Source organism: Corvus moneduloides, chromosome 20 (assembly GCF_009650955.1).
Source record: "Corvus moneduloides isolate bCorMon1 chromosome 20, bCorMon1.pri, whole genome shotgun sequence".
In the NCBI taxonomy this organism is placed as follows: Eukaryota; Metazoa; Chordata; class Aves; order Passeriformes; family Corvidae; genus Corvus; species Corvus moneduloides.
The window spans coordinates 11073649-11096723 of NC_045495.1; the positions used below are offsets into that span (position 1 = coordinate 11073649).

The 23075-nt window shown below is 44.7% G+C and overlaps 1 protein-coding gene across 1 annotated transcript in view; it reads right to left on the reverse strand.

The window, feature by feature from the left end:
- BAZ1B (bromodomain adjacent to zinc finger domain 1B) overlaps positions 1–23075 on the reverse strand; it is a 44161-nt gene that overhangs the window by 16655 nt on the left and 4431 nt on the right. The window contains exons 2-10 of the mRNA XM_032129733.1: positions 20693–20809; positions 18444–18588; positions 17459–17657; positions 13517–13638; positions 12523–12720; positions 9680–11375; positions 8193–8331; positions 7584–7714; positions 6175–6286 (exon numbers count right to left, since the gene is read on the reverse strand). Of these exons, the coding sequence (XP_031985624.1) occupies positions 6175–6286; positions 7584–7714; positions 8193–8331; positions 9680–11375; positions 12523–12720; positions 13517–13638; positions 17459–17657; positions 18444–18588; positions 20693–20809 (2859 nt within the window). The remainder of the gene's footprint in view (positions 1–6174; positions 6287–7583; positions 7715–8192; positions 8332–9679; positions 11376–12522; positions 12721–13516; positions 13639–17458; positions 17658–18443; positions 18589–20692; positions 20810–23075) is intronic.

The window sequence follows — 23075 nt, forward strand, 5'->3', positions numbered from 1 at the left end:
ATGTTGGCATTTGAATTTAGTTGTCTACCCCAGTGATTCCATTCACTACTCTGCAGTTCATTTAAGTCATCTGAATGTCGTGTTAGATGTACTAGAAAAGACTAACACACTACACACTGAGAGCATGGCAATTTAATCATACTTTCTTTCATTAACTGGAAGTCCCCAGATTAAAAAGGGGATGTCCTGGCTGATCCCACAACTGCTGCTGCTGGAGCTGTGTGCCTGTGCAGGCTCTGTCTCTTCAAGTGCACACGCCCTGCTCTCTAAGTTTGCCCAAACTTGAAAGCTCAAGTGCAGAATCTGAAAACCATATTCATTAACTTGAAACCTTCCTGCTCAGGAGCCCTTGAGGACAGCTATGGCCATCAACAGTTAGTCCAATCTAAAAAGGGAATACTTTTGCAGAGTTCTCTAAATCAGGTATTCTCTCTGCAGTTCCGGAGCACAATCACGTTTGCATGCTGGGTTGTACATTTAAATGAGTTTTAAGACAGCCTGAAATTCCGTGCCTTCCTTCTTTTCTTTCAGGAAGCCATGGAGCCTCCTCACCTGATGGGGTGGGGATTCAACCTGAGCTTCAGAGGTCGTTTACAGAAAATATGACTAATTCCCTATCTTCTATAAAAGGATTGCTCATTCGAAGAGGGAAGACAGGAGATAGGAGAATCAACCTTATATGGAAACAACTGCAAAAGACCACTCTGTGATCCTTACCAGAAGATTCCAGATCTAATCTTTCTTCTTGGGCACAAGCTCAGATGAGCCAAGCAACAACTAGAGAAAGATACTGTTGTGGCTCCTCTTGAATACCCGTCTCCACAATGCTTATTTTTCTGGCAGAAATACTTACTAAATACCATATCTGAAAATATTTCATAATTCTAGTATGGTTCTACTACTAGGGCAATGGCCTCACAATTTGCATTCAGCTAGGAAACTCATTACTCTAATAAAACATAGGATTGATTGCTCAACAACAGAAGGAAAATGGTTTTTAGCCAGTCGCCTTCTTCAGTACATCTGACCCTGCAGAGCATCCTCACTCTGCACTGAGATCAAAACCTTTGGGCACCACTACTCTCTGCACCCCTCCCTGTGGAACAGGACACAGCAGCTTCAGATATCCTTCACCCACTAGAATCTGTCACCACCTGGGAATGGCACAAATCACACTCCAAACCACCTGCCCTACAGATACCCAGCACAGGAGTATTTCCCAGACACCTTGAGATGGGCTGCCCAGGTTGCGATGAAACATCAGACACTGTTGGTGATACACCATGGAATCCAGCTAGAAAAATGTCCAAGATGACCTTGCCTGAGCCTTCCCTGTTTTCTCCCATGGAGACAAATCAAAGGGGGGGAACTCACTGCACTGTTTCATCACATTGTAAAAAGGAAAGGGCACTGAAAACAGTCATCATGTAGCTACTGCATACTCCAGTATTTTGGTGGGAAGACAACACAGGATGCTGGGCAGCTGCAGAAAGCAGCTCCCACCCTTTGAAGAAGGCCAGAGTTCAGCCCTGGCACAACTTCGTTCCTGCTGAAAAGGACACAGGACAGGGAAGGAAGAACATCTGCAACAGGTACTTAAGTCTTCCCAATTCACCCTGAGAGTAAGGACTGGGATTTCTGGGAGAGGGAACTGATCTACTTAAGCCTGAACTCAAAGCCTGATCTGCAAAATACAAACACATCAGAGATATCATGTTAGTTTGATTAGTGACCCCTTGCTGCTCTATTGCAGCCACAGCTCCTGCTTCCCAAACTAGCTCCAGGCACTCCCTACCTGTAGGAACTACCTGCACCTCCAACTGGAGCTCAACCACCTCCAGGCTGGGAGCATGGACATGGTAAGACAGGGCTGGCATTTTAAATGGGGAAGGCAAAAGTGAGTCTTACAGAGTCTTACAGTAAGACAGCTGGTGCCCTTCATGTGGCCTGACACAGCTTAATCACACACTCCAGAGGGAGATGGGAAAGATCCCTTTGGGAAAGTCAAGACCAGGTAGGGCTCTTCAAAGTGATCTACAAGGGGGAAATCCTGACTGGTGTAAGGGTGTCCTGCATTCCTGAAGAACAGCCTAGATTCTCTCTTGACATTTCCGGCAGCACAAGCCAACAGGCTGGTCAGCAACCAGAATAGAAGGGACAAATGGCACAAGCATCAAGTCAAAAGGAGCTCCCAGTATTCACTCAGGCTGAATACTCCTACCTGTTCTCAGGCTACAGGCTGAAAGGGACAGAGAAAGGTCTAAAACCTGGACTAAGGAACGACGAAATTAAGAGGACAACATCTAGAGGAGCCCAGGACCAGTACCTGCTCTGAAGGGTTGGTGGAAACAAGGGAACTCCATCTGTAGAGTATAGGCTTGAGAATGGAGTCTGTCAGCACCCACTCATGGTTAACTCAAATTGTCTGCTGAGGGGACCCGCCATACCATGCTGAATTCCTAATAGATGAAGAACAATGGCAGTTACTCTGCAGAGATGCCACTGTGTCCAAAATTCAACTCCTTTCTGACCAGGATGAGCAAGAAGTCTCCTGCATGCTAATATCCTGCCAAGGCTGTGATTCCCCCATGGTTCTTGCAGGAAAGACCAAGCAGTACACAGCGCACAAGCACTACGGTATGGACAGTGACTTCTTCAGAGCCCATGTGCCCAGAACAAGGAGATTTTTAATAAGGATCAACATCTGTGCAAGTGGAGCGCAAGGTGAAGAGAGGAGTGATCCATCTGTCTGGAGAAGACAGAAGTAACCAAGTGTTTATGATTCTGCACTTTTAGGACAGAACACTGGACCGTCTTCTTTTTGGGGACAAAGTACTGAAAGCAGAACCACCTCCTTGAGATATTGTTTGTGTAAATCTTGATAGAAGAATAAATCTGTTTCTCCCTTTATCAGTGCCCTACCAGCTCCCATCCTCAAGAGAAAAATGGGCAGGACTGTGAAATACAACTATTCAGAGTTAATTTGGTGTTTAATTGCAACGTCTCATCACTCTAAAGCATAAAAGGGTAAAGCTAAAGATGCTCTATGTGCACTGTGAGGCTACTCAATCCCACATACCAACAGACAGCAGGACTTAAAGCAGAACACAAAGAAATGAAACTTCCTATGCATGTGCCAAAATTATGAGTTACAGCTGGACAAGTCCTTGTATCTAAACAACAGGACATATAGATACCCAAGGACTTCAGTGTGGTCTCGGGGCTCCCCAGGGTGTCCAAGGACAATGTGCAAAAAGCAGCCAAAGAGGAGACTCTTCCATAACCATTTATGCTCAGAGCAGTCCTTGAGATCAATGGCAATGGCCCCAAAGGAAAACACAGGAATAGCAATATGGATTTCCTCAGAGGGAAGTTCTAGTTCCTGGCTATCCTCTGAAATAACAGCTCCCAGCCTGTCACTTGGCTTTCTGTGGAAGCTTACATGTAGATGGTGGCAGCTGTCAGACAGGTACTTAGCAAACAAACTCTAAGCAGTTCCAGACCCTTAAGGAAAAGCCTTTCAGCTGAGAGACCTTATTGCTTAGCTGCAGGCATGGCTTTGGGTGCTCTGTCAGTCAGTGAGAGGCCGCCAGCACAGCACTCAAATAGAAGGGGTTATGTGTCCTTTGAGAAGCTTCCTCTGTGCCCCTGCTCCAGGCCCATGCCTGGCTCAGATCCACCTGCACTGCTGCCCCTGCCTGGCAGAACAGTGCATACAGGCATGAGACCCTCATGAAAAACCAGCAAGTGCTGTGACTGTCAGCACTTAAAAGTCCTTCCTAGCAGGGACGAGAAAGGACGGACATTGAGGACACTGTGGCATAACAGCCAGGCCAAAACCCAACCCGCCCCTCGCCCCCGGCTCAGTGTCTGATGTCCAAGTGGCCAAAAGGCAGAGCAGGTATGCAGTGACAGTTCATCAACCTACCCCTTCAGACTGCAGCATCTGCTGGTTTGAGGACTCTGCCGCGTGCCAGGACAATTACCTTTGCGCTTCCTACTCCTCAGTGAACTCCTCTGTCAGCAATTTGTCCACTAGTGCTTCAAACAGGTGCAACTCACAGATCCACAGCAGTTGGTAGCAGCCAGTTGTACATCTCAGCTGCAGCACTTTCCTCTCTACTTCATAACAGCCATTTGCCAGTTTTATTTCCTGATCCCTCCTTTCTCTATCAAAGAAAACCTCTTTACGAGATTTCCCCAGTTCCCTCTAGCATTGCTCTCCATCTCCCTGCTGAATATACAAATCTGGAGTATTTCTGTAATTTATTTAGTATTTCTCAGCCAATTATTCTCTCATGCAAAGAGCTTCCCTCTTCTCCTAAGACAGACACTGTAACAATAGATTCTGTGAAGAAGGATTGTTCCCCAAGGGGAAAAGAAAATTGTTTTGCCCTTAGTCTGTACTTCACTTTATCATTCTTTTTATATCTTTCACTTAGATTCACCACAGGTTTTAAGTAGGCTTTCTTACTTTTAACAGCTTCCTTATCCTGATGTGAACCACACTCAGAATGTTTTGTTATTGCTGCTACAGTTTTGTTTCCAAGTTCCTCAACCCTTTTTTTTTTTTTCCCAAAGGTAAGAGGCAGCACTTGCTCTGACCATTTAGTATGGAAACTCTAAGGCAAATCTCTTTGAAAGCGTTTTGGGCTTCTGGCTGCCACTGTAAGCTTTTTTTAAAAGCAGCTTCTTAATTTTTTTTGTTGCTTTCTTTTATAAAAGGAGAATACCATCCATTATGGTCACTCCATACAAAGCAGCTCTTCTGACAGAATGTAATTCAGCACTGAGTGCATGCAGGACCTGGTTCTAAGGGCTGCTCCTCCCAGGCTGTGACTGGTTACACCATACAGCACTCCTGTCTCTGTCACCACACCGATCTTCCTCAGAATGCTGTTGGGAGTTGCCAACCTGATTGAGCAGATCAAATACTGTGCTTTTTCAAGTTCAGCCTGAAGTCACAAGTTGAAGGAATTCTGTGTTAATTAACTCATCCAATTTGGCTCTATGCTGCCCTCAGTGTTAGCAATATGTGCTCTAAATTTAAGGTACTGTTTTCCTTATGGAATTGGTCCTTCTCCTGGAACACACCTTGCCATCTCTGCTCAGTGAAGATCAGGTGTTAGAGGAGGCAGTTAGGAAGAGCAGAGGACTTCCCTGTGGATCACACTCCCTGTGCAGCACCCATTCCCTAGGAAAGCCCAATTGCCTGAATTTTGGCCACGTGGCAAGATGTGCCAAGGCCCAGACTAGTAACAGGGTGGGGATTTGTCATGGGAGGATGGGGCAGTGAAGGAAAGCACAGGAACTCTGTAATCTCCTATGACCTGCTGCCGTGACAAAGAAGCAGCAGAGCAATACCAAGAGTCAGCACTCAATGCTGATGGCTCAGATAAATCAAGACACCCACAATTTCAGCCTCTTTTACAATTCCTGGTGGGGGAGCAGGTACACATTTAGTAAAGTAGTTCTGACTGGCAACTACTCTTTGGAGACGAGTTGAACTCTATCTATCAAAGACCAAGCAATCCCACTCTGTGTGTCAGCAGTGGAACTCTGGGGGACGGGCACTGCTAAGATGGGAGCTGCAGGAGCATATAGTTTGTGACAGTTATCCTCAGGGTTATCTAAAAAAATACACAGTGCTCCACAGCAGCTAACAGGTAAAGCTCAGCCAGGGTTTTCTAGCATGGGGACACTGCTGAGCATTCCTTACGACACAGAGCAACATTCAACACAGGAGAATTTAAGGACGCTGGTAGGGCCAATTACTGGAGCAAGTTACAATCAAACATGCTCAAGGGTAGATTTGATTCACTTAGAAGACACTGCTTGGAATTGGGAAGCATTAAAGGGATAACAGGTTGTCAACCTGGAAGAATAAAATATTTAAAAAGCAATACATTAAAGAAGGATCTTAACAGCTAAATTTATAGTGGCTTTGTATGATTGATTAGGTTGAAAAATGGTTCCACTGGCTCTTGGACTGGCTGCCCTGTTAGCAGGGCAGTAATAATATCAGCAACAGAGGCCTGGTGAGCTGCTGAACCAACCCAACTGCTCAGCACTGAAAGAGAAACAGGTTTGTAGCAGGGTTTAGCAAAAGAAATCTGTCTAGATTCCTTGACCTCTACACTTGAAGTACTTTGCAGCCATGAAAGTGTGTGTTACCATAAGTTCTGGCCCTGCTTGGGAGTGGTGGTCTCAGCAGGCAGGTCTGTGGTGGGCATGGAGCGGGGCAGCTTGTTCCCTCGGCCGTCACTGCCTGTGCTCTTCCGCTTCTCTGCAAAAGAAATGCACAAGGCTCAGGTAGATTTCTGAGCAGCATTCCTACCATTCCAAATAGATAAAACTAGTTTCACTTTTTAGCTGTATACTGACAAAGCACTTTGAGAACCAAAGGAGGTGTAAGCAGCCTGAGTTTTTATTTCTGAGCATCACAGACATGAGATGAACACTCTGACATGAATTTAAGCCTCTGCTCATTTACGCCTTTGATTGTTACGTTTCCAAACGAACATGCTGAAATTCTGCCCATTGGCTGGGGTAGCAGCTGAGAGATGAAAACAGCTGGTCAGTATTTGAAAGAGTTCACGTAAGAAAATATACCCATGGAGGAGCTTGGAATGATGCACCTCCAGCTCAATCAGTCACCAAGACACAGGTGGCTGTAAAGTTACACCTGGATGAAGGATCTCACTGTAGATTTGCCCTGTTCCATTCCTCTACAAGTCTGTCCCTTGTCTAAGACGATCCTACCAGGTGAGGGCTTGGATCTAACTCCGTAAGCTCTCCCATGCAGGACTGCTGCAGATGGACTCAGTGCCAGAATATGACGTTCCAAAAGAAAGAAATGATCGCAACTGAAACTCAGCTGAGTCAGATTATTGCAGGGTCTTCTGTCCCAAGAATTACTTCCACACAGAACTGTTAAGTTTCCCTCCGTACAGATGGATTTTTGTGCATGTCCAAGCTTGCAAGGCTCCAGGACCCAGGCTCCACGTCAGCCAGGCAAAATCACAGAGGAAGCACTACAAGTTCAGCAAGTCCCTTGCACCTCACCTGTACATTCAGCAAAGGTGAAGAGCAGGCTGAGAGGAAGTGCAAGAGGGATGTTTGCCAAAACAACCTCAATCAGCAAAGCTGTGCATATCTAACAGACTGCCCTGCTTGTTACTATTCCACAGGCTGATCTGGGAGTCTTGGCACCAGTGGAGTATCAGCACTGTGATGGACATCCGCACTCTGCAGCACAACAGGCTAATTGTGCAAGGGTCTGGCATGCTGCAACTCAGCAGGGTCAGGGTGAACCAGAGGGATGGTATCAACTGACAACAACCTCGCTACTTCTAGGAGAGACTACATCCCACAGTCCTTAGGTGGAACACTGCAGGCAAGTCTCCAGACCTGCAGCAGCAGAAGGGAAGTATCACCAGCACCTCCTGTGTGCAGGCTTCTAGAGTTAAAAGAAGGCTTAAATCAGAGTATCCCCATGAGGACACTTGGACTAGACAGTTCTTTCACACTCATGACTCCATTTGAACAATCAGAGCAGAGGAAATACCCTCAAGAGACCATACCTCCAGGGCTGCAGTCCTTCTTTGAATCTTCCTTTTTCTGGTGGGGAAGGGTAAATCTGTAGTCTATACTGTCATGTACCCAGCCTTTCTCAATAAACAAGCCAGGAACCTCATCTGAAAACAGCCAGTACCTGTAAGAAATGTGTGTTAATAGGTATCTGTCTCCTTTTCTGGCTAGTTACACACACATACACACACATTTTTTTTTGCATCAAGGGGAGAAGCTTGTGTGTGCTCAACTCACTAAAAGCTGAATGCATGCATATCTTTATATTAGCACAGCTGAGAAAGAGGAAAAGCTTTGCTTAGAATCCATTCCAAGAGCACTCCTGTGCAACAAACATGAAAAAAAAAAGAAAAAATGCTAACGAGGTTCCTGAGCACCCAATGCCAGCACCTGAACCTCCACTGGTCCTGACCTCCATGGGAAGGCCTCAAAAAGCCGGGCATGTAACCAGCCACTACACTCCATATACACAAACACCTTTCCCTTCTCTCTCCTCTGCAATTCCATGCACCCTCCCTATCAATCCCTTCCTGGGGGATCATATTTGACACAGTGCCTCTCTCAGGGCAGAGATGAAAGCCCACGGTCATTTCCTTTCCCACCTGTTATGATTCCTATCAGTGCCAATTGGGGTCCTGCGCATCACCAGCTTGGCTTTGGCAATTCCATCCTGGAAAGTTTTCTCAGCAGCAGCTTTATGCCTCCGAATTCTTTCTTCCTCTGCTTCTTTCTCCATCCTCACTGTTGGAATCAGCACAGAGTAGCATTAGCTTTCCTTTACTGCATCCAGATATCAATATTGTCTTTTACTAGACCACAGGAGTAAAAAAAAAATAGTTTTATCAGGGATTTTAGTTAACATTCTTTACAACCTTACACTCTTCAGTTTACCTTCTGCCCACCATTCTTTAAAAAAAAAAAAAAAAAAAAAAAATATATATATATATAAATAAAAAGAATGAAGAACTCAAGGTGCAAGGAGGAACAGGGCTGAAGAAATCCTAGATAAAAACCATCATATCACAGAATCACGGAATGGTTTGGGGTGGAAGAGACCTTAAAGATCAACTTGTTCCAACCCTACTGCCATGGTCAGGGATGCCTTCCACTAGACCAGGTTGCTCCAAGTCTTGTCCAACCTGGCCTTGGACACTTCCAGGGATGGGGCAGCCACAGGTTCTCTGGGCAACCTGTGCCAGGCCAGGCTGGACGGGGCTTGGAGCAACCTGGTCTAGTGGAAGGTGTCCTTGTCCATGAAGGGGGGGTTGGAACGCGATCAACTTTAAGGTCCCTTCCAACCCAAACCATTCTGTGATTCTTGGTCTCCCAGAACAGATACTCCCACATTCCAGCTAAGGTGCAAAAGCCAGGCTTCACGAGGGATGCTTATCCCTCACTTGTTTCAGAAGGGAAATAACAACCTAGATGAGCTACACTGTCTACTTCTGTCTGCCCAGTACCCACATTTACAACCAATAAACCCCCTTAACTGTAATTCTGAAGCGTTCTCTCTTTACATCCATACTCCTCAAACAGCACTACTTAAAGTCTGGTGTTGCAATTCATGATTTAGAGAGGTTTGAGTGGACAGTTTATACAGCTCCATAACTAATTCTTTAAAGCAAGAAACAGTAAACTGAGATTTACTGCCCACATCCTGGTCTGGGAGAAGGGCTGCTGGCAACAACCTGACCATGGGCACAGCAGCAGAGCCAGCAGCAGCAATAGGAACTGCTTTTAGGCAGGAATATCTCCTCTGTACCCAAGAACTAGATGATGTTTGGACATAAGAAATTCTTGGTTGTTTTCTGTACCAAAACAGATAGTGTTGTCCAACCTCTGTGGGCCTGCCATAGTTAGAAAGGTACTGAACAAAAGACACCCAGAGATAGAAAACTAGAAGTAGGTATTCTTTTTTCTTAAATGTACTAATTTTAAGCTGCCGTAGGAACCGCAGCAGCTGAATTATAAATCTCCAGTGAGCAAATCCCTTAAAACCAGAAAATGCTTCTGAAAACAGGCTGTCATTTTTGCCATGAAGTTATTCCACAACACACAAACACTCTACTCACCAGGTAATTTTTCTTACCTCTCATTTGTATTTCTTGTTGCTCCCTCTCTTTCTTGGCTTGGATGGCAAGAAGGCGCCTGCTCTTCACAGCACTGATCATATCATCAGCTTCGATTTCCACCCGGTGCTCTATTTTCATCATCTCATGCTTTTTCTTTTCATTTCTTCCCATCATATGCTCTTCTTTCCCGTTTTCCTTGATCTTGGCCACCATTTCTTTTCGCTTCTGTTTCTCTGCCCTCTTCTTGTCGTTCTCCTCCTTCAGGACAGCCAGGCGCTCTTTCCACAGCTCAGCTGAGGCCTGCTGCTTGGCCTCTACATGGTCCTGCACCGAGTACGTCATTAGGATCCGGTGACACAGTGCTCCAAGGATCTGCAATTTCTCTTCAGGAGTCAGCTCAAAGAACTCTGATGTCTCCAGTTTCTCCAAAAACTCATCCTGTACCTCATTATCCTCAAAAGCTGCTGAATCCTTACTTTCATCTACATTATCAGAGACCTCACTTTCCTCTTGCACATCTGACTTGCGCAGGCACAGGCGAACCAACTCAGAAGCGGAATGCAGAGTAAGTGGGATTTCAGAAAGTTTCATTCCCAGCTCAGCATAATCCTCAGCAATTTCATCCTGCAGCAGGGTCTGCAAGAGAATGACCAGTACTCTGTTCAAGTACAGGAAGCCTCCCTTTTCTGCACAAAGGGCTTCCATTAGGGACACTGCTGTGATGGGATACTGAGCATCTGGCATCAATAACCCTGAGTAACAGCTCAGGAACTCCACCACCATGGCCACATCCCCAAAAAGTGTGTTAGGAAGTCCCTCTGGAGTATCAACCAGTTTAAAAGTAGGCAATGTCTTCCCTTTCAGATCTTGGTCCTCAAATCTCCTCTGTTTTTCCAGCTTTTCCTTCATCTCCTTCTCCTTCCGCTCCTTGGCTCTTTCCTTCAGTTTCTCCTTCAGCTTTTCCCTTTTCTTCTTCATGTACTCCTTCCGCTGTTCCTCAGTCATGGTGGCCCATCTCTTCCTGTGCTCCAGGAGCTCATAGCGTTTCTGTACCAACCCCCGCAAATCCTCGGGGAGACGGGCACGGTCCTCACTGGAGAGCAGCCGAGCTGTTTTGGAGATGATGCAGGAAAGAGCACTTTTTTTGTCTTCCCGGTCTTTGTTTTCTTTGTAATAGGCAATGAGATGGAGCGCTGCAGGAGGCAGGTGTTTCTGGGGTTTCCTGGAAGATCCAGGGGTGCCTCCAGAATTCCTGGGAGCCCTGGACACCTTAGTGGTACCTTTAGCCATGTCCAGCAGCGTCATTTGTTTCATTTTCATCTTCGGGGTCTTCAAGCCTTTCCTGGGAGACTTTGCTTTCCCCGATGACTTCTGCCCATTCAGAACCCTTTTGCCTCTTTGCTTTTTGTCCAAGGATTTGTTGTTGCCCTTTCCTAATCGGTTCCTCTTCGGAATGTGAAAGTTAGAACCAAGTTTAGCAGGTGACACAATTTTCATCACCTCTTCCAGCTCCTCTTTGGGACATTTTGAGTTCTTAGAGTTTTTCACCTTCAGTGGAGAGCCAATTATAGATTTTTCCAAATGCACATGGCACCACAGGGTTGGACTCAGTGGCTGTCCCAGGGAAGGTCCATCCGCTTTGGATTTCTTAGGAAGCTTTCTGTCAGGTGACCGAGAGCTCTTCCTCTTGGTTGAGGGGTTGAGAGCCATATACTAAAATTAAAGAAAGAATGATTTTGTATTACTATTGAAAGGTAAATAAAGGTTATCTAGCTCTCTTTCTATCAATTATTTTTGCCCATGTTTTAATGTTTTTTCTAATGAAATTGCTCATTGCATTAAGGGTAATAGGCTTCTGCAATCATAATCAGAGTCAGAGAATGGCCTGGGTTGAAAGGCACCATAAAGACCATCTTGTTCCAGCCTCTGCCATGGGCAGGGACACCTTTCACTCTAGACCAGGTTGCTCCAAGCCCTGTCCAACCTGGCCTTGGACACTTCCAGAGATGGGGCAGCAACAGCTTCTCTGTGCAACCTGCGCCAGGGCCCCACCACCCTCACAGTGAAGCATTTTTTCTCAATATTCAACTTAAACCTACTCTGTGTGAGTTTGAAGTCATTCCCCCTTGTCCTGAACAAATATTTATCTTCTAGTTTTAGAACAACACTTGACAGAGTCTATGAAAAAATGAGCTTACTAAATGAATAAAATAGTGCTTTCTACACCAAAAGATGTATTTTAAAACACTGTATCTCCCAGTACAGCATTTAGTTGGTTAATATTATATTTGGCTGGTTAGCACAAAAGGCTGGAAGAACCCATTCCTGCTGCGTACATATTCAATACTAAATTTGTAGTATCTGGCATCACTCAATGCAGCCCTGTACACGAACCAGGCCTCAAGAAGTCACATGCATCCAGCTTTTGTGCCCAATACCTGACATTACCACATAAGGACTGTGGCTCTCCTATTTCTGTTACACCAGGAAATCATATCTTTACTTGTAGACAAGCAATGCAAACTACTGGAAAAACTAAAAGGCAGTTGCATCTCAAATTTTCAGAGCAGACCACTGTTTCAGATGTTCAAGCCATGTCACCTCTCAAAAGGTCAACCTTCAAAAGAGTAGGTTTTCCTGTTCTGCTTCCCTCTGGATTTAACAGATATGTGGAAGTGGCACTTGGGGACACAGTTTAGTGGTGGCCTTGGTGGTGCTGGGTAACAGGCTTGATGATCTTTGGGGGCTTTTCCAACCCCAATGATTTTGTGGTTCTAAAACCCAACCAGCACACTGAGGTCTCCGCCAAGACCCAAGGAACGGGTGAGAAAGCAAACCAGGTACTTTTAGGAATTCTTACCTTATGTGGGTCAAGCAAGAAGTCACTGAATTTACTGGGGAGAGAGTATTTCTTCACTAACTCATCCTCCACAACCCATGGGGCATTCTCACACGTGCCAGCACGTAGCGCATTGTGACGGATGAAGTACCTCAGGATCTCCTTGTTGGGAGGACGCTCTGTACGGACTAAGCTATCTGCTGGAACGTTGCTGATGATCTTGGAGATAACAGACACACTGTTAATGATTAACTTCTACCCACATATAAATACAGATCATATGGCTAAAAGGAACCAGGATCATTGTACTTCTTCATGTCCAAAAACTCTAAGCTCATTCAAAGCTCTCCTGGAAAGACCCAAACCAAACAGAACTTGCAGAACTGAGACACACAGAGATTGGTAGGAGAATCAGACAGTCAAAACAGTAAAAACCATGGGTGTATCATGCAGATTTTTTGCCAAAACCCACTGTTTTATCTCTGACCTTCCTCCAGCTTGTGCTTGCTACTGACTTTAAAGCTTTCACGTATTTGTGCTTGATTTTTTTCCTGAGACCAGAGGAGCAACTCTGCACATGGTACTCACTGAGGTCAGCACTGCCTCACGTGTCAAATTAGTGAAGAGCAGACAAAAAGTATAGAGCAGTGCTGCAGCTACCCAGAGCTTCCCAAAGCACTGCCACCTCCAACTCAGAGCAGCTTGGTTAGGACAAGAGCAACAACTGCCACTCATGATTTCACTGGTCTCATTAACTGCATGACCAGAGGCGAGGCACTTAACAGCAACCACACTAAAGATCTGTGACTCAGTGTGTATGGTACCAAGTGTTTCCATGCACAAAACCTAATTACAGATAGAAACAGCCAGGCTGCTCAGCCTCAGACAACTATCCCACATCCAGCACCATGACTCCAGCAAGAAAGTACTACATTGTGCTGTATAATCACCAACAGTGATTAATTAAACTTCCATATTCATGTTGTAAGAGAAAGAACTCAAGCAGACAACTTACCTTATCTTCATTTTTCAGTTTGACATCATATTTGTGTGGCAGGAATTTAGGTGGAACCCACTTCCTTTCTTCCTTCTTCAATGAAGCGGGAAGCTTCCGAGGAGACCTACGTGCTCGATCATCTGAAAAAGGAAGGCAAGACACTGTCTTATTGTTACAGTAAAAAAAAAAAAAAAGTTCAAAAATCCAGACCACCACTGGACTGGGCATCCTACTTCTCGCTATCTGCACAGTGTTTGGTTGAACTAGAACATTAGGAAAATAACCCAAACTGGGTTTTAGAAATAGCTGGAAGATACAGGCTGGAAATGGAGGCCCTGACCAGCTCTGAACTAAGGAGGTAACACCTGTCTTCAGGGAGTACAAAGGACCATCTTCATTTAAACTCATCTCTCTGCAGACAGTAAGCTGCAACCACCTGTGCAAAGGTAGAAAATATCTGTAAGATTTATGAAGGGGAGACAGGTTCCATAAACCAACCAGTAAACCTGGTTAGGGAACTCCTGCCAACAGCCCAGGCTGCCTCTGCCATGCCTTCTTTGAAATAATTCCATGTCAGGAATCGCTGACTCAATTTTGTCTTAAGAAGAAAGCAATCTCCAAATGTTTTACATTTGTGGCTACCATAGAATCATGGAATAGTTTGAGTTGGAAGGGACCTTAAAGCTCATCTCACTCTACCCCCCTTCACTAGACCAGAGACACCTTCCACTAGACCAGTGCACTCCAAGCCCTGTCCAACCTGGCCTTAACACTTCCAGGGATGGGGCAGCCACAGCTTCTCTGGGCAACCTGTGCCAGAGCCTCACCACTCTCCAAGGGAAGAATTTCTTCCTAGGATTCAAAGAAAACAATGCAGCGAGGATGAGGGATAAGAGTAATTATCTACTAAATATACAGAGAATACAAGCAGATGTTTTTAGCAGGGGGGGTGTCCCAGGTGCAGGAGAGCCAGCCGGACTCACGACACGAACACCGATACGATTTGAGCATCGTGCTCCAGTTTTATTGTTTACCTTCACAAAGTTATACTTTGCAAAATTCACGCCTCTTTCCCATGAGAAAGCCTCTAAGCAGCGGGGGAGCTGACCAGTGTATACCTCTTCCCAAGGCTGTTCAAGGCTGCTGGCTAGCAGGTGCCTTGCAAGCCTATCTTCAGCCTGAGGCCCCGTCAGGGGTACTTCTGCAACAGCCCTGGGATGCCCAAGCTCTCCTGGGGTATCCTATGCCCCCGCTCCACAAGGAATTCCTCTACAGATGTTAAACCTAAATAAAATATATAGATCTCAGCATCACATAATAGAGCACTGAAGCTTCAGCACCATTACAGCTAACATGGTATAAACCCAAGACCTCTTCTTTTGTGATTTACTTTCTAGATTCCACAAATAGGGATGACTATATGGAATTCCATCAAACACCACGTGGATATTTGGGTGAGGAAGAAGAAATTACTATCCGTTCCATCCTAAAGTTAATTTTAAAAAGCCAACTCAATTTGTTGGTGCCTTGTATTGTAATAAAACATACGTTTATCCCTGGAAGCGTTCAAAGCCAGGCGAATGGAGCTCCTAGGAAAATGGTCTACTGAAAGGTGTCCCTGTCCATGGCAGGGGGGTGGAATGAGAGGGTCTTTAAGGCCCCTTCCAACACAGTTGATTCTGTGTTTCTAAAGCATCTATATTGTGTTGTCTCCTGAATTGACTTTATTTCGGATTTTCCAGAGCAGTACTGGTTTCAAGTCCAGCTCAAGCTACAGAACCTGCCTTCAGTTCACCATCAATTTTCAGGACAATCTAGCCTTTCCTCTTGCTCCTGCAGATTATCCAGAGTTCATTCCCTAAGCAACTAAAAATATAAAGTCACTTCGGACTGCACAAATGATGCAACAGAGCTGGTATAAAGCCTTTTTTTCAGCTTCTGAAGAAGAGTAGACTCCTAAGCAGAGAGACTGAAACCATCTTTCTCTGCCCCATTTCTCCTCCAACAAAACCAGCAAGTTTGACACAAGTATTAACAGAACTGCCAAGGTTTGCTCTGCCCCCTCGTGCGCACACAGGCACACACAGCTCTTACATCATGGTTATACAGAGCTTGTTACTGCTTTCAGTTACTCACTCTAGTGTAGTGACTTCAACCCACATCACGTGGCCACGTGTGAACATTATTAGAGAGAAAAAGTCCAGGTCAGTGTGGCTGGGAACCCCCAGCCTCTGTGGATGCAAGTCAGCAAGCCAGCATTTCCTACTTCTGTAGTCTGCTGTGTAACTGTAAGAAATGCTATGTAACTATATTAGCGCACTCTGGAATAATTCGTTTCAGTGATGTTACTGTGAGCCTCTGTTCTCTTATAACCCAGAATATAAAAGCATTAGCAATAAAATATAGTTTTAGTAACAGCATATGTATAAGTAGAAGAGTTAAAAGAATGAGTGTTTACTGCTTAGGTTATGACTCTGCCAGCATCTTGAGCTGGAAAATGTTGAGGTTCATCTTTTCCAGAAAGAGCAGAACAGTCCCAGCTTACAGAGCTGACTACACACAGGCCAGAACCAACTGAGTCAGAGACTGAAACAGGAGCAGGAACCCTCATTCCTGCAGTACCCAATCACGGAGCGCTGCACTGGCAATGCCCACAGCTGCTGGAATACCGCACACCAATGCACAAAGGATCGTGGTAAATCTTTTTCAAACACCCAGATCTAAAACTGCTGCTGTAAATTTGGTCACTGAGCATTTTTAAGTAAAAGGTACTTCCCATGCCTCTTATGCGGCATCTTGAGATAACCACCACTCAATAAAAAATACATTTATAAATAAATAAAGCATCATTAGCCCCTCTCCAAGCACAACCGCTGCTTCAAATGATGTGTATAAGGCCAGATTGTTTCTGAAACACCTTTCTTTTGCTTCCTGATTATACAGAGCACTGCAATGAAATCAGAACAGCTCATAACTTTTCCCAGTACCCATCAGAAAGAGCTGAATTATTAAGCTCAGTACTAGACCTTATTAGAACCTCTTTTCTACTCCTGACTTTGCTATTTGCTTGCTGGGCTATTTTCCAAGTTTCCTCTTCCCCACATCAGAGGAGATTACACACACTTTCCCATATGCTGGAGTCACTATTTACAAATGCCAACAGTTTATTCATTTATGAGACTTTAAAATAAAGCTCTCCAGGTTAGAACTATATCGTGGGATTGGGGTTGGTTTGTTTGAAAACACTTTTTGTAATCTGTTTTAAAGAATCTTATAATTCCATTTTAAGAAGTTGCACAGGACAAGCTTATAGTGTTTGCTTGGTGTTTTTTTTTTTTCTTTCAACAACATCTTCTCAGAGTCAAGAAAAGCCTTGGACACCACTACTTAGCTCTGCAGCAAGGAGGAACATGTGAAAGGGGAACAAGGTTTCAAATGATGCTTTATTTTGAACTCTTACCAAAAAAAAGTATTTTGTCTTGCCATATGAAAACTGGAAAGAGAATAAACTAAAAATGAAAATAACCCTCTTATTTTTTGTAACTACTGGGGACAAAGAGAATTAGAGCTTGTCTCTTGACTCCAAAAAACACACTTTAGAACTAGGGAGGCTTCCTCTGAGGATGAACATTGCAGCAGAACTTTGTAATTCTGAATGAACCTTTGCTGTTCCCCTCATTTTTTTTAAAATACACTTGTTATACTTTAGAAGTTTACACATTTCATGCACTGCTTTTGGTATTACACCTTAGAATGACAGCACATTTTCTGCTTTAGAACAGGCAAGAACAGCTGAAAGCCAACAGCAGTGATGCCCCAAAAATTCACCACTAACAAGGACAACTTCTGGATTTTTACCACACAAGACTGTTTAAACAGTCACAGCCCAGCCCCAACATGCACATAAACTCCAATACTCACTGCCAGGTGCCACCTACTGCCAAGCTGCTCACTACTTACTCATACTGTCCCTCCTGTTGTCATCCTCCTTCAGCATAGCTTCCTTCTGGTTGTCCTGGGCTGCCTGGCTGGAGTTCTCCTTGTCACTGGACGGAGAATCACAGGCTTCCTCAGACTTCTTTTCCGAGGCCTCTTCGTCAACTTTCTCCAGGGGATGTATTTTCACAACTTTTACAGGCAACATTTTCTCCTTACCAACCTGCATGGAAATATTGGTGAAGACTGAACCTGAACAAGACAGGTGAGCTAATGGGCTTAAGAGAAAAATATGAGCTAAGATGACCTCAAAGCAAAACTCCCAACCCACAGGGTTTTCCAATGCTGCTTTCTCAGCCTAAGGACACAGTATGTGCACAAGGTCCAAGTGTGTTTCACAGCAACCCCAGTTTAGAGACTATGCCCTAAACATTGCTCACACACAACACTAAAAAAAAAAAAAAAGTTTGAGTTTTCATCAACATTCCCAGTTTTGGAGGGAATTTTCAAATCAGAGCCTTCTTAGAGATTTTTAGGCTTTGACTTCAAGCTCCATTTGTTTCAGACTACTGCTCCTTCTGGCTATGTGTCAGGTGAAAAAATTATGACAGATAATTTTTAATTTCTTTGAATTTAATTATGTATTTATATATACACAGACCATCACATATTTAAGCAGCATAACAATTTTATCTATTTCCCATGCACACAGTCATTTTTCTCTTGGTAATATTCCAGGATCCTGGAATGGCTTGAGTTGGAGAGTCCTTAAAAGATAATCCAGTTCCAAATCCCTGCCATGGACAGGGACACCTTCCACTAGAAGTATGGCTTACAGAACCATTTTCCATCCAAAAGCAGGTGCTATCATTGGGGTTCTATAGAGAATAAATTTTCACACCCTTCTAATAACTTGAGTGGTCAACATATTCTTCCCATCTCCTGCCTTTAGCTATCTGGAATTAGCCCTGTGCAGAAGCATGGGATAAAATAGAAAACATATTCTTACCTCAAAGTCACACTCTTCTCCCAGTGCAAATTTGGTCATGATCTCCAACCAAGCTGCATCCACCAACTTTTCCAATGACACAGTGTTGTGGTGGACTATTTCCAGGACCAGTTTCTCATACCAGATAGGGAACTCCTCCTTTAAGCTGAGCAAGCACAGAAATTTTCATTATTCAGGGAATAAAAGCCCAAATGCAAAGTAGCCTCCCATTTCCCAGTTCCAGGAATTCCTGTTAACAGCCAGAACAATGTTTGAGGCAGATGCCCCATTAGCATGGAAACATCCAAGGGCTTTTTGCTGCCCTCCCTTCCCCCAGCACTCCCCCAGGTGTTAGCTGGCATGAAAATCCCAATTGTCCTGGTCCTTCCCAGAAGGAATACTGTAAACACTCAGGAAGAGCAGCACTGAGTGTGAACCCTTTCATGATGGTTATTTCTGCTTCTCTGTTAGATATTAAATATAGATCAAGATGATGCAATTATCCTGAGGCTTGTTCCTTCAAAATGTTTGTTTCCAATAACACCATGATTCTGATGAAGATTAAGCATTTCCTTCTTTCCCCAACAAGACTGCCAGCACAGTAAAGACAGGGGCAGGTTTACACAATTGAATTATCTCGCCAGAGAAAAATATCATATGTGTTTCACGACATCATGATCTTCAAACTTTTTTCATTCCAAGAAGAGAAAGGACTGTGACGGAATTACTTCCCTTCTTTCCCTTCTAAAAGCTGACGTCAGGTAGCTGACAGAGGTACTAAGAAATATGTTGCATAAAGCCTCCTGGCTAAAAAGTGAAGTCCGTTTCAAGTTACCGTAAGGAGGAACAAAATACTCCATTTTTCCAAAGCACTTTCAGTTTCCCAGATTCCTGGATCCGTGGCTGAGAACCCTCAGCTACATGTGCTGTGTTACAACTGCCATAAGCAAATGTATTCCTTCAGCAACCTGTCTAAATGAACTTTTTTATCCAGCTTAGTGTCAGGTACTAAAGCAGACAAACTGCCTGGGAAGCTTTTCATCCTCTTTCAAAGAGACAAGACCAAAATCTCATTGCACAGAATCTTTCCCTGCTCTCCCCCCGCCCGCCCCCCAGTTCAGAGAGACTATAGCTAAATTTGTTATTGAGCAATCTCCCATTTCTATTTCTTTGACATTTCTTAAGGTTTCCAGAAGTGGTCAATCAATCCAACATGGATAACCAAAAGAAAGTAGCACTAGACCACTGGGTTTTGACTCAGGATTGTAAGTTTATGGAGCTGGCTCTGCACTGCCCTCTCAAACAAGAACACCGGGGAGCAAAGCCTGAAGGCAGTAGTGTGTCACCCCTCAAAGAAATTAGGACTATTAGCAAATGGGTTTCTTATTTGTTGACTTTAAGGTCGTGAGTAATCACAAATGATGGTGAATTTCTCCTTAGGAGAAGGCTGTGAACTCTTTACCAATTATCAGAAACGAGAAGAGAAGCAGCAGAAAGTTCCACCTCTTAGATGGTACTCCTGACACTCTCTGCAGTTTAAATCCAGGAGAAAAAAAGTCACAGAAGTCCAAGTCATCAGTTGACAGAATGGAGAAATACGTCACTTGTTTGGCATAATTCCTGCAACTTGGTAATCACACAGTAAATTATATGTGTTGGTTGAGACAAGGACTTGCACTTTTACAGAAAATTCACTTCCATGACAAGGGCCATGCTGGATCTCATCCGAGGATTCCTGTGGGCTAGAGGAGGTGGTCAGGGCCACAGCAGCCCAGAGGAACACAAGCTGCACAGAGCAAGGACTCTTGTTGTTTCAAGTAGAGCAGATTCTCCAAAGACTCACTATAGCTTTTTTTTATTTAGTGCAATAACTCTAAAGCAGATCTGGAGAAAATAATTACAGGTGTGGACCTGGCTGATCTCAAACACTTCAACAGACTATTTTTACTCTATTTTTACTTTACATTGTTCAAGATTTGTTATTTTCCCCTCTGAAATATTCCCATTACTCAAGGGGCTTTAAAATATGCCAAGAGCCATATGCTGAACTATTTTGGTTCAAGTAATACCAAGATACAGCACTAAATAAGTAAATTACCCAACTGCATTAGTGATGGCATAAAATTTGGACTCTATTTCAACTCCAGAATCCCCAGATCTCCTTACAGCTCCTTACCTCACCTCACAAACTAGCCACACACATTCCCAAGCCCACTCTTATGCCCAACACCTAAAACCAGGCACAAATCCATGATTCCACTGGTACTTACAGCTCAGCAACCTCCTGCTCCTCCTCCCATGCCTCTTTGTGTGTCAGCTGGCTGCTTCCTGTGCTCTTGCACGTCCAGATCCGTTCGCTGTATCGCTCTAAACGTGCTTCGTACTCTCTGAAAGAGTGGCAGCTCAGGAAAACAGGATTTATGCAGTGGAGAGCACAATCACCATAGCACAAACCAGTAATATTTAATTAAACTCTTATGACTGGAGTGTACAAAGGCTAAGGACAGCTTTAGTACAGTCTGACCCTATGACTACCATGAGGATGCTGCGCTAAATCCAGTGCACCGGTGCTTTCTGAGGCCAAAATGTCTGTCCTGCTCATCCTGGCACAGGAGGTTCCACACCACCAATAGCTCAGCTGCACTGCACAAGGGGAACACAGATGGCTGAAGGTTTCACGGCATTGCTAACTTACTTTTCAGCTTTTCCAGTCTGATACACTGGAAAACAGTACAATCAATGTCACAGGCACATGCAGGACATACAGCAGGGATTGCTACTAAATCCCTGACAATAACTGTTGGGGCACTGCTACTACCAATGCCTTATGGTGGTGTTACAAAATCCAGACGCAAATTACCAGGCTACCCATTACCCCCGATCTTTCGAAGAAAAAAACCTAAACCATTTGAAACTGGAACTCCTGGAACGGCCATTTTTCCCTTTGGTTTCCGACAAGAGCAGCCTTCTGCATTCCAACATGGGGATCTCCCTCACCAACTCCATCACCTGTTTCATAGAATTACAGAATCCCAGGAGAGCTTGGGTCAGAAGGGACGTTACAAGTCCATCTTGTTCCACACCCCCTGTCATGGGCAGGGACTAGACTAGGTTACTCCAAGCCCTGTCCAACCCGGCCTTGAACACTTCCACAGCTTCTCTAGACAACCTGTACCAGGGGCTCACCCTCTTCACAGCAAACAGCTTCTCCCTAATACCTAATCCAAATCTACTCTCTTTTAATTTGAATCCATTCCCACTTGTTCTGTCACTTCATGCTCTTGTAAAAAGTCCCTGTCTTTCTTGTTGGCTCCCTTCAGGTGCTGACACTCCTGTGCCACAACCTGCCTCAAGGTTATGTTATTCCAGGTGGAATTACATGATTAAAGGGTGCCTGGGCAAGTCACAGGGGTTAGCCACTCTGCTGTGAGCATCTTTGGCTGTTCTCCCTGCTCCACCTGAGTGGTGATTAACGGTCAAGGTAAACAGAGAGCAGCTACTTCACACTCCCTATGGACAGAAGATGCACAGGCACAATTATCAATGTGGTGTAAATCCACACCAACTGCCCTGTGATCAAGTTGCCATATGCCTTCCAACGGGAAGTTAAGAGGAGAAATTCTAAGAGAAGCAAGAAAAGCACCTTTTGCTCCTCCTGCATATGCTCTACACTGGCAAAGCCAGCATGAAGCATAAGGCACGCTGGGTACAGCCACAGCTCAGCCCACTGCCGCACCAGCAGCGATTCTCAGAGTCTTGTGGGAACAGCAGATTGCTCTACACTCTTGCACAGCAGAGCCACAAGCCACAGCAAAGCGCTCAGCGCGTCTCACACGTGTTTTGTCTTTCAAGAATGTTTTAGTGCTACCAACCTGGTTTTTTCCTTTTTTTAAGATTCCTATTAGGAATTACAACTCCAGCAAAGCAAATTTCCTTAGATGCTTCCTCACAGCCCCAAGGTAAAGCACAACGAGGTACAGCAGCTGCATTATGGATGTTGATGTACAAGTAACTTGCAGCCACAGCAAGTAGCACTATGCAAGGATATTAACCAGGAACAGAGCCAACTCCAGAAGAGTCTGTCACAGTACTCCCTTTTCCTGAAGCACATTGCAAAATCCAGCAGAAATCCCATGGTGTCCCAGCTCATCCTACTTGTGGAGTCTCCTGCTCCTCAGCAGAACAGACCTGACAAGTCATCACCCCACTATGATTTGAGCTCTCTGGTCCATTCCTACCCTCCTTGGGGTTTAAAAGATGCTAAATTTTCCAAATAAAAAAGAGGTGCTGTGGGGCAGGGGGGAGGAAGTGTAATCACGGTGGTGGAGCAGAGCCAAGGAAAAACCACAGCTCACAGGGAGCTCATCTGCAAAGCCACACTGACCAGCCCAGGAGTGTCACTCTGATGCCTGTTGTAGTGATGCTGAGCTAGGAGAGAAAAAAACTGTAAAAAATAAAATCAAACAAGAAACTAGGAATCCTCTTTGAATTTACAGCAACTTGGGACTGGCACAGATTGCCCAAGTAGCTGCGGCTGCCCCATCCCTGGGGCCAGGTTAGACAGGTCTTGGAGCAACCTGGTCGAGTGAAAGGTGTCCCTGACCATGGCAGGGAGTGGAACGAGATGAGCTTTAAGGTCCCTTCCAACCCAAA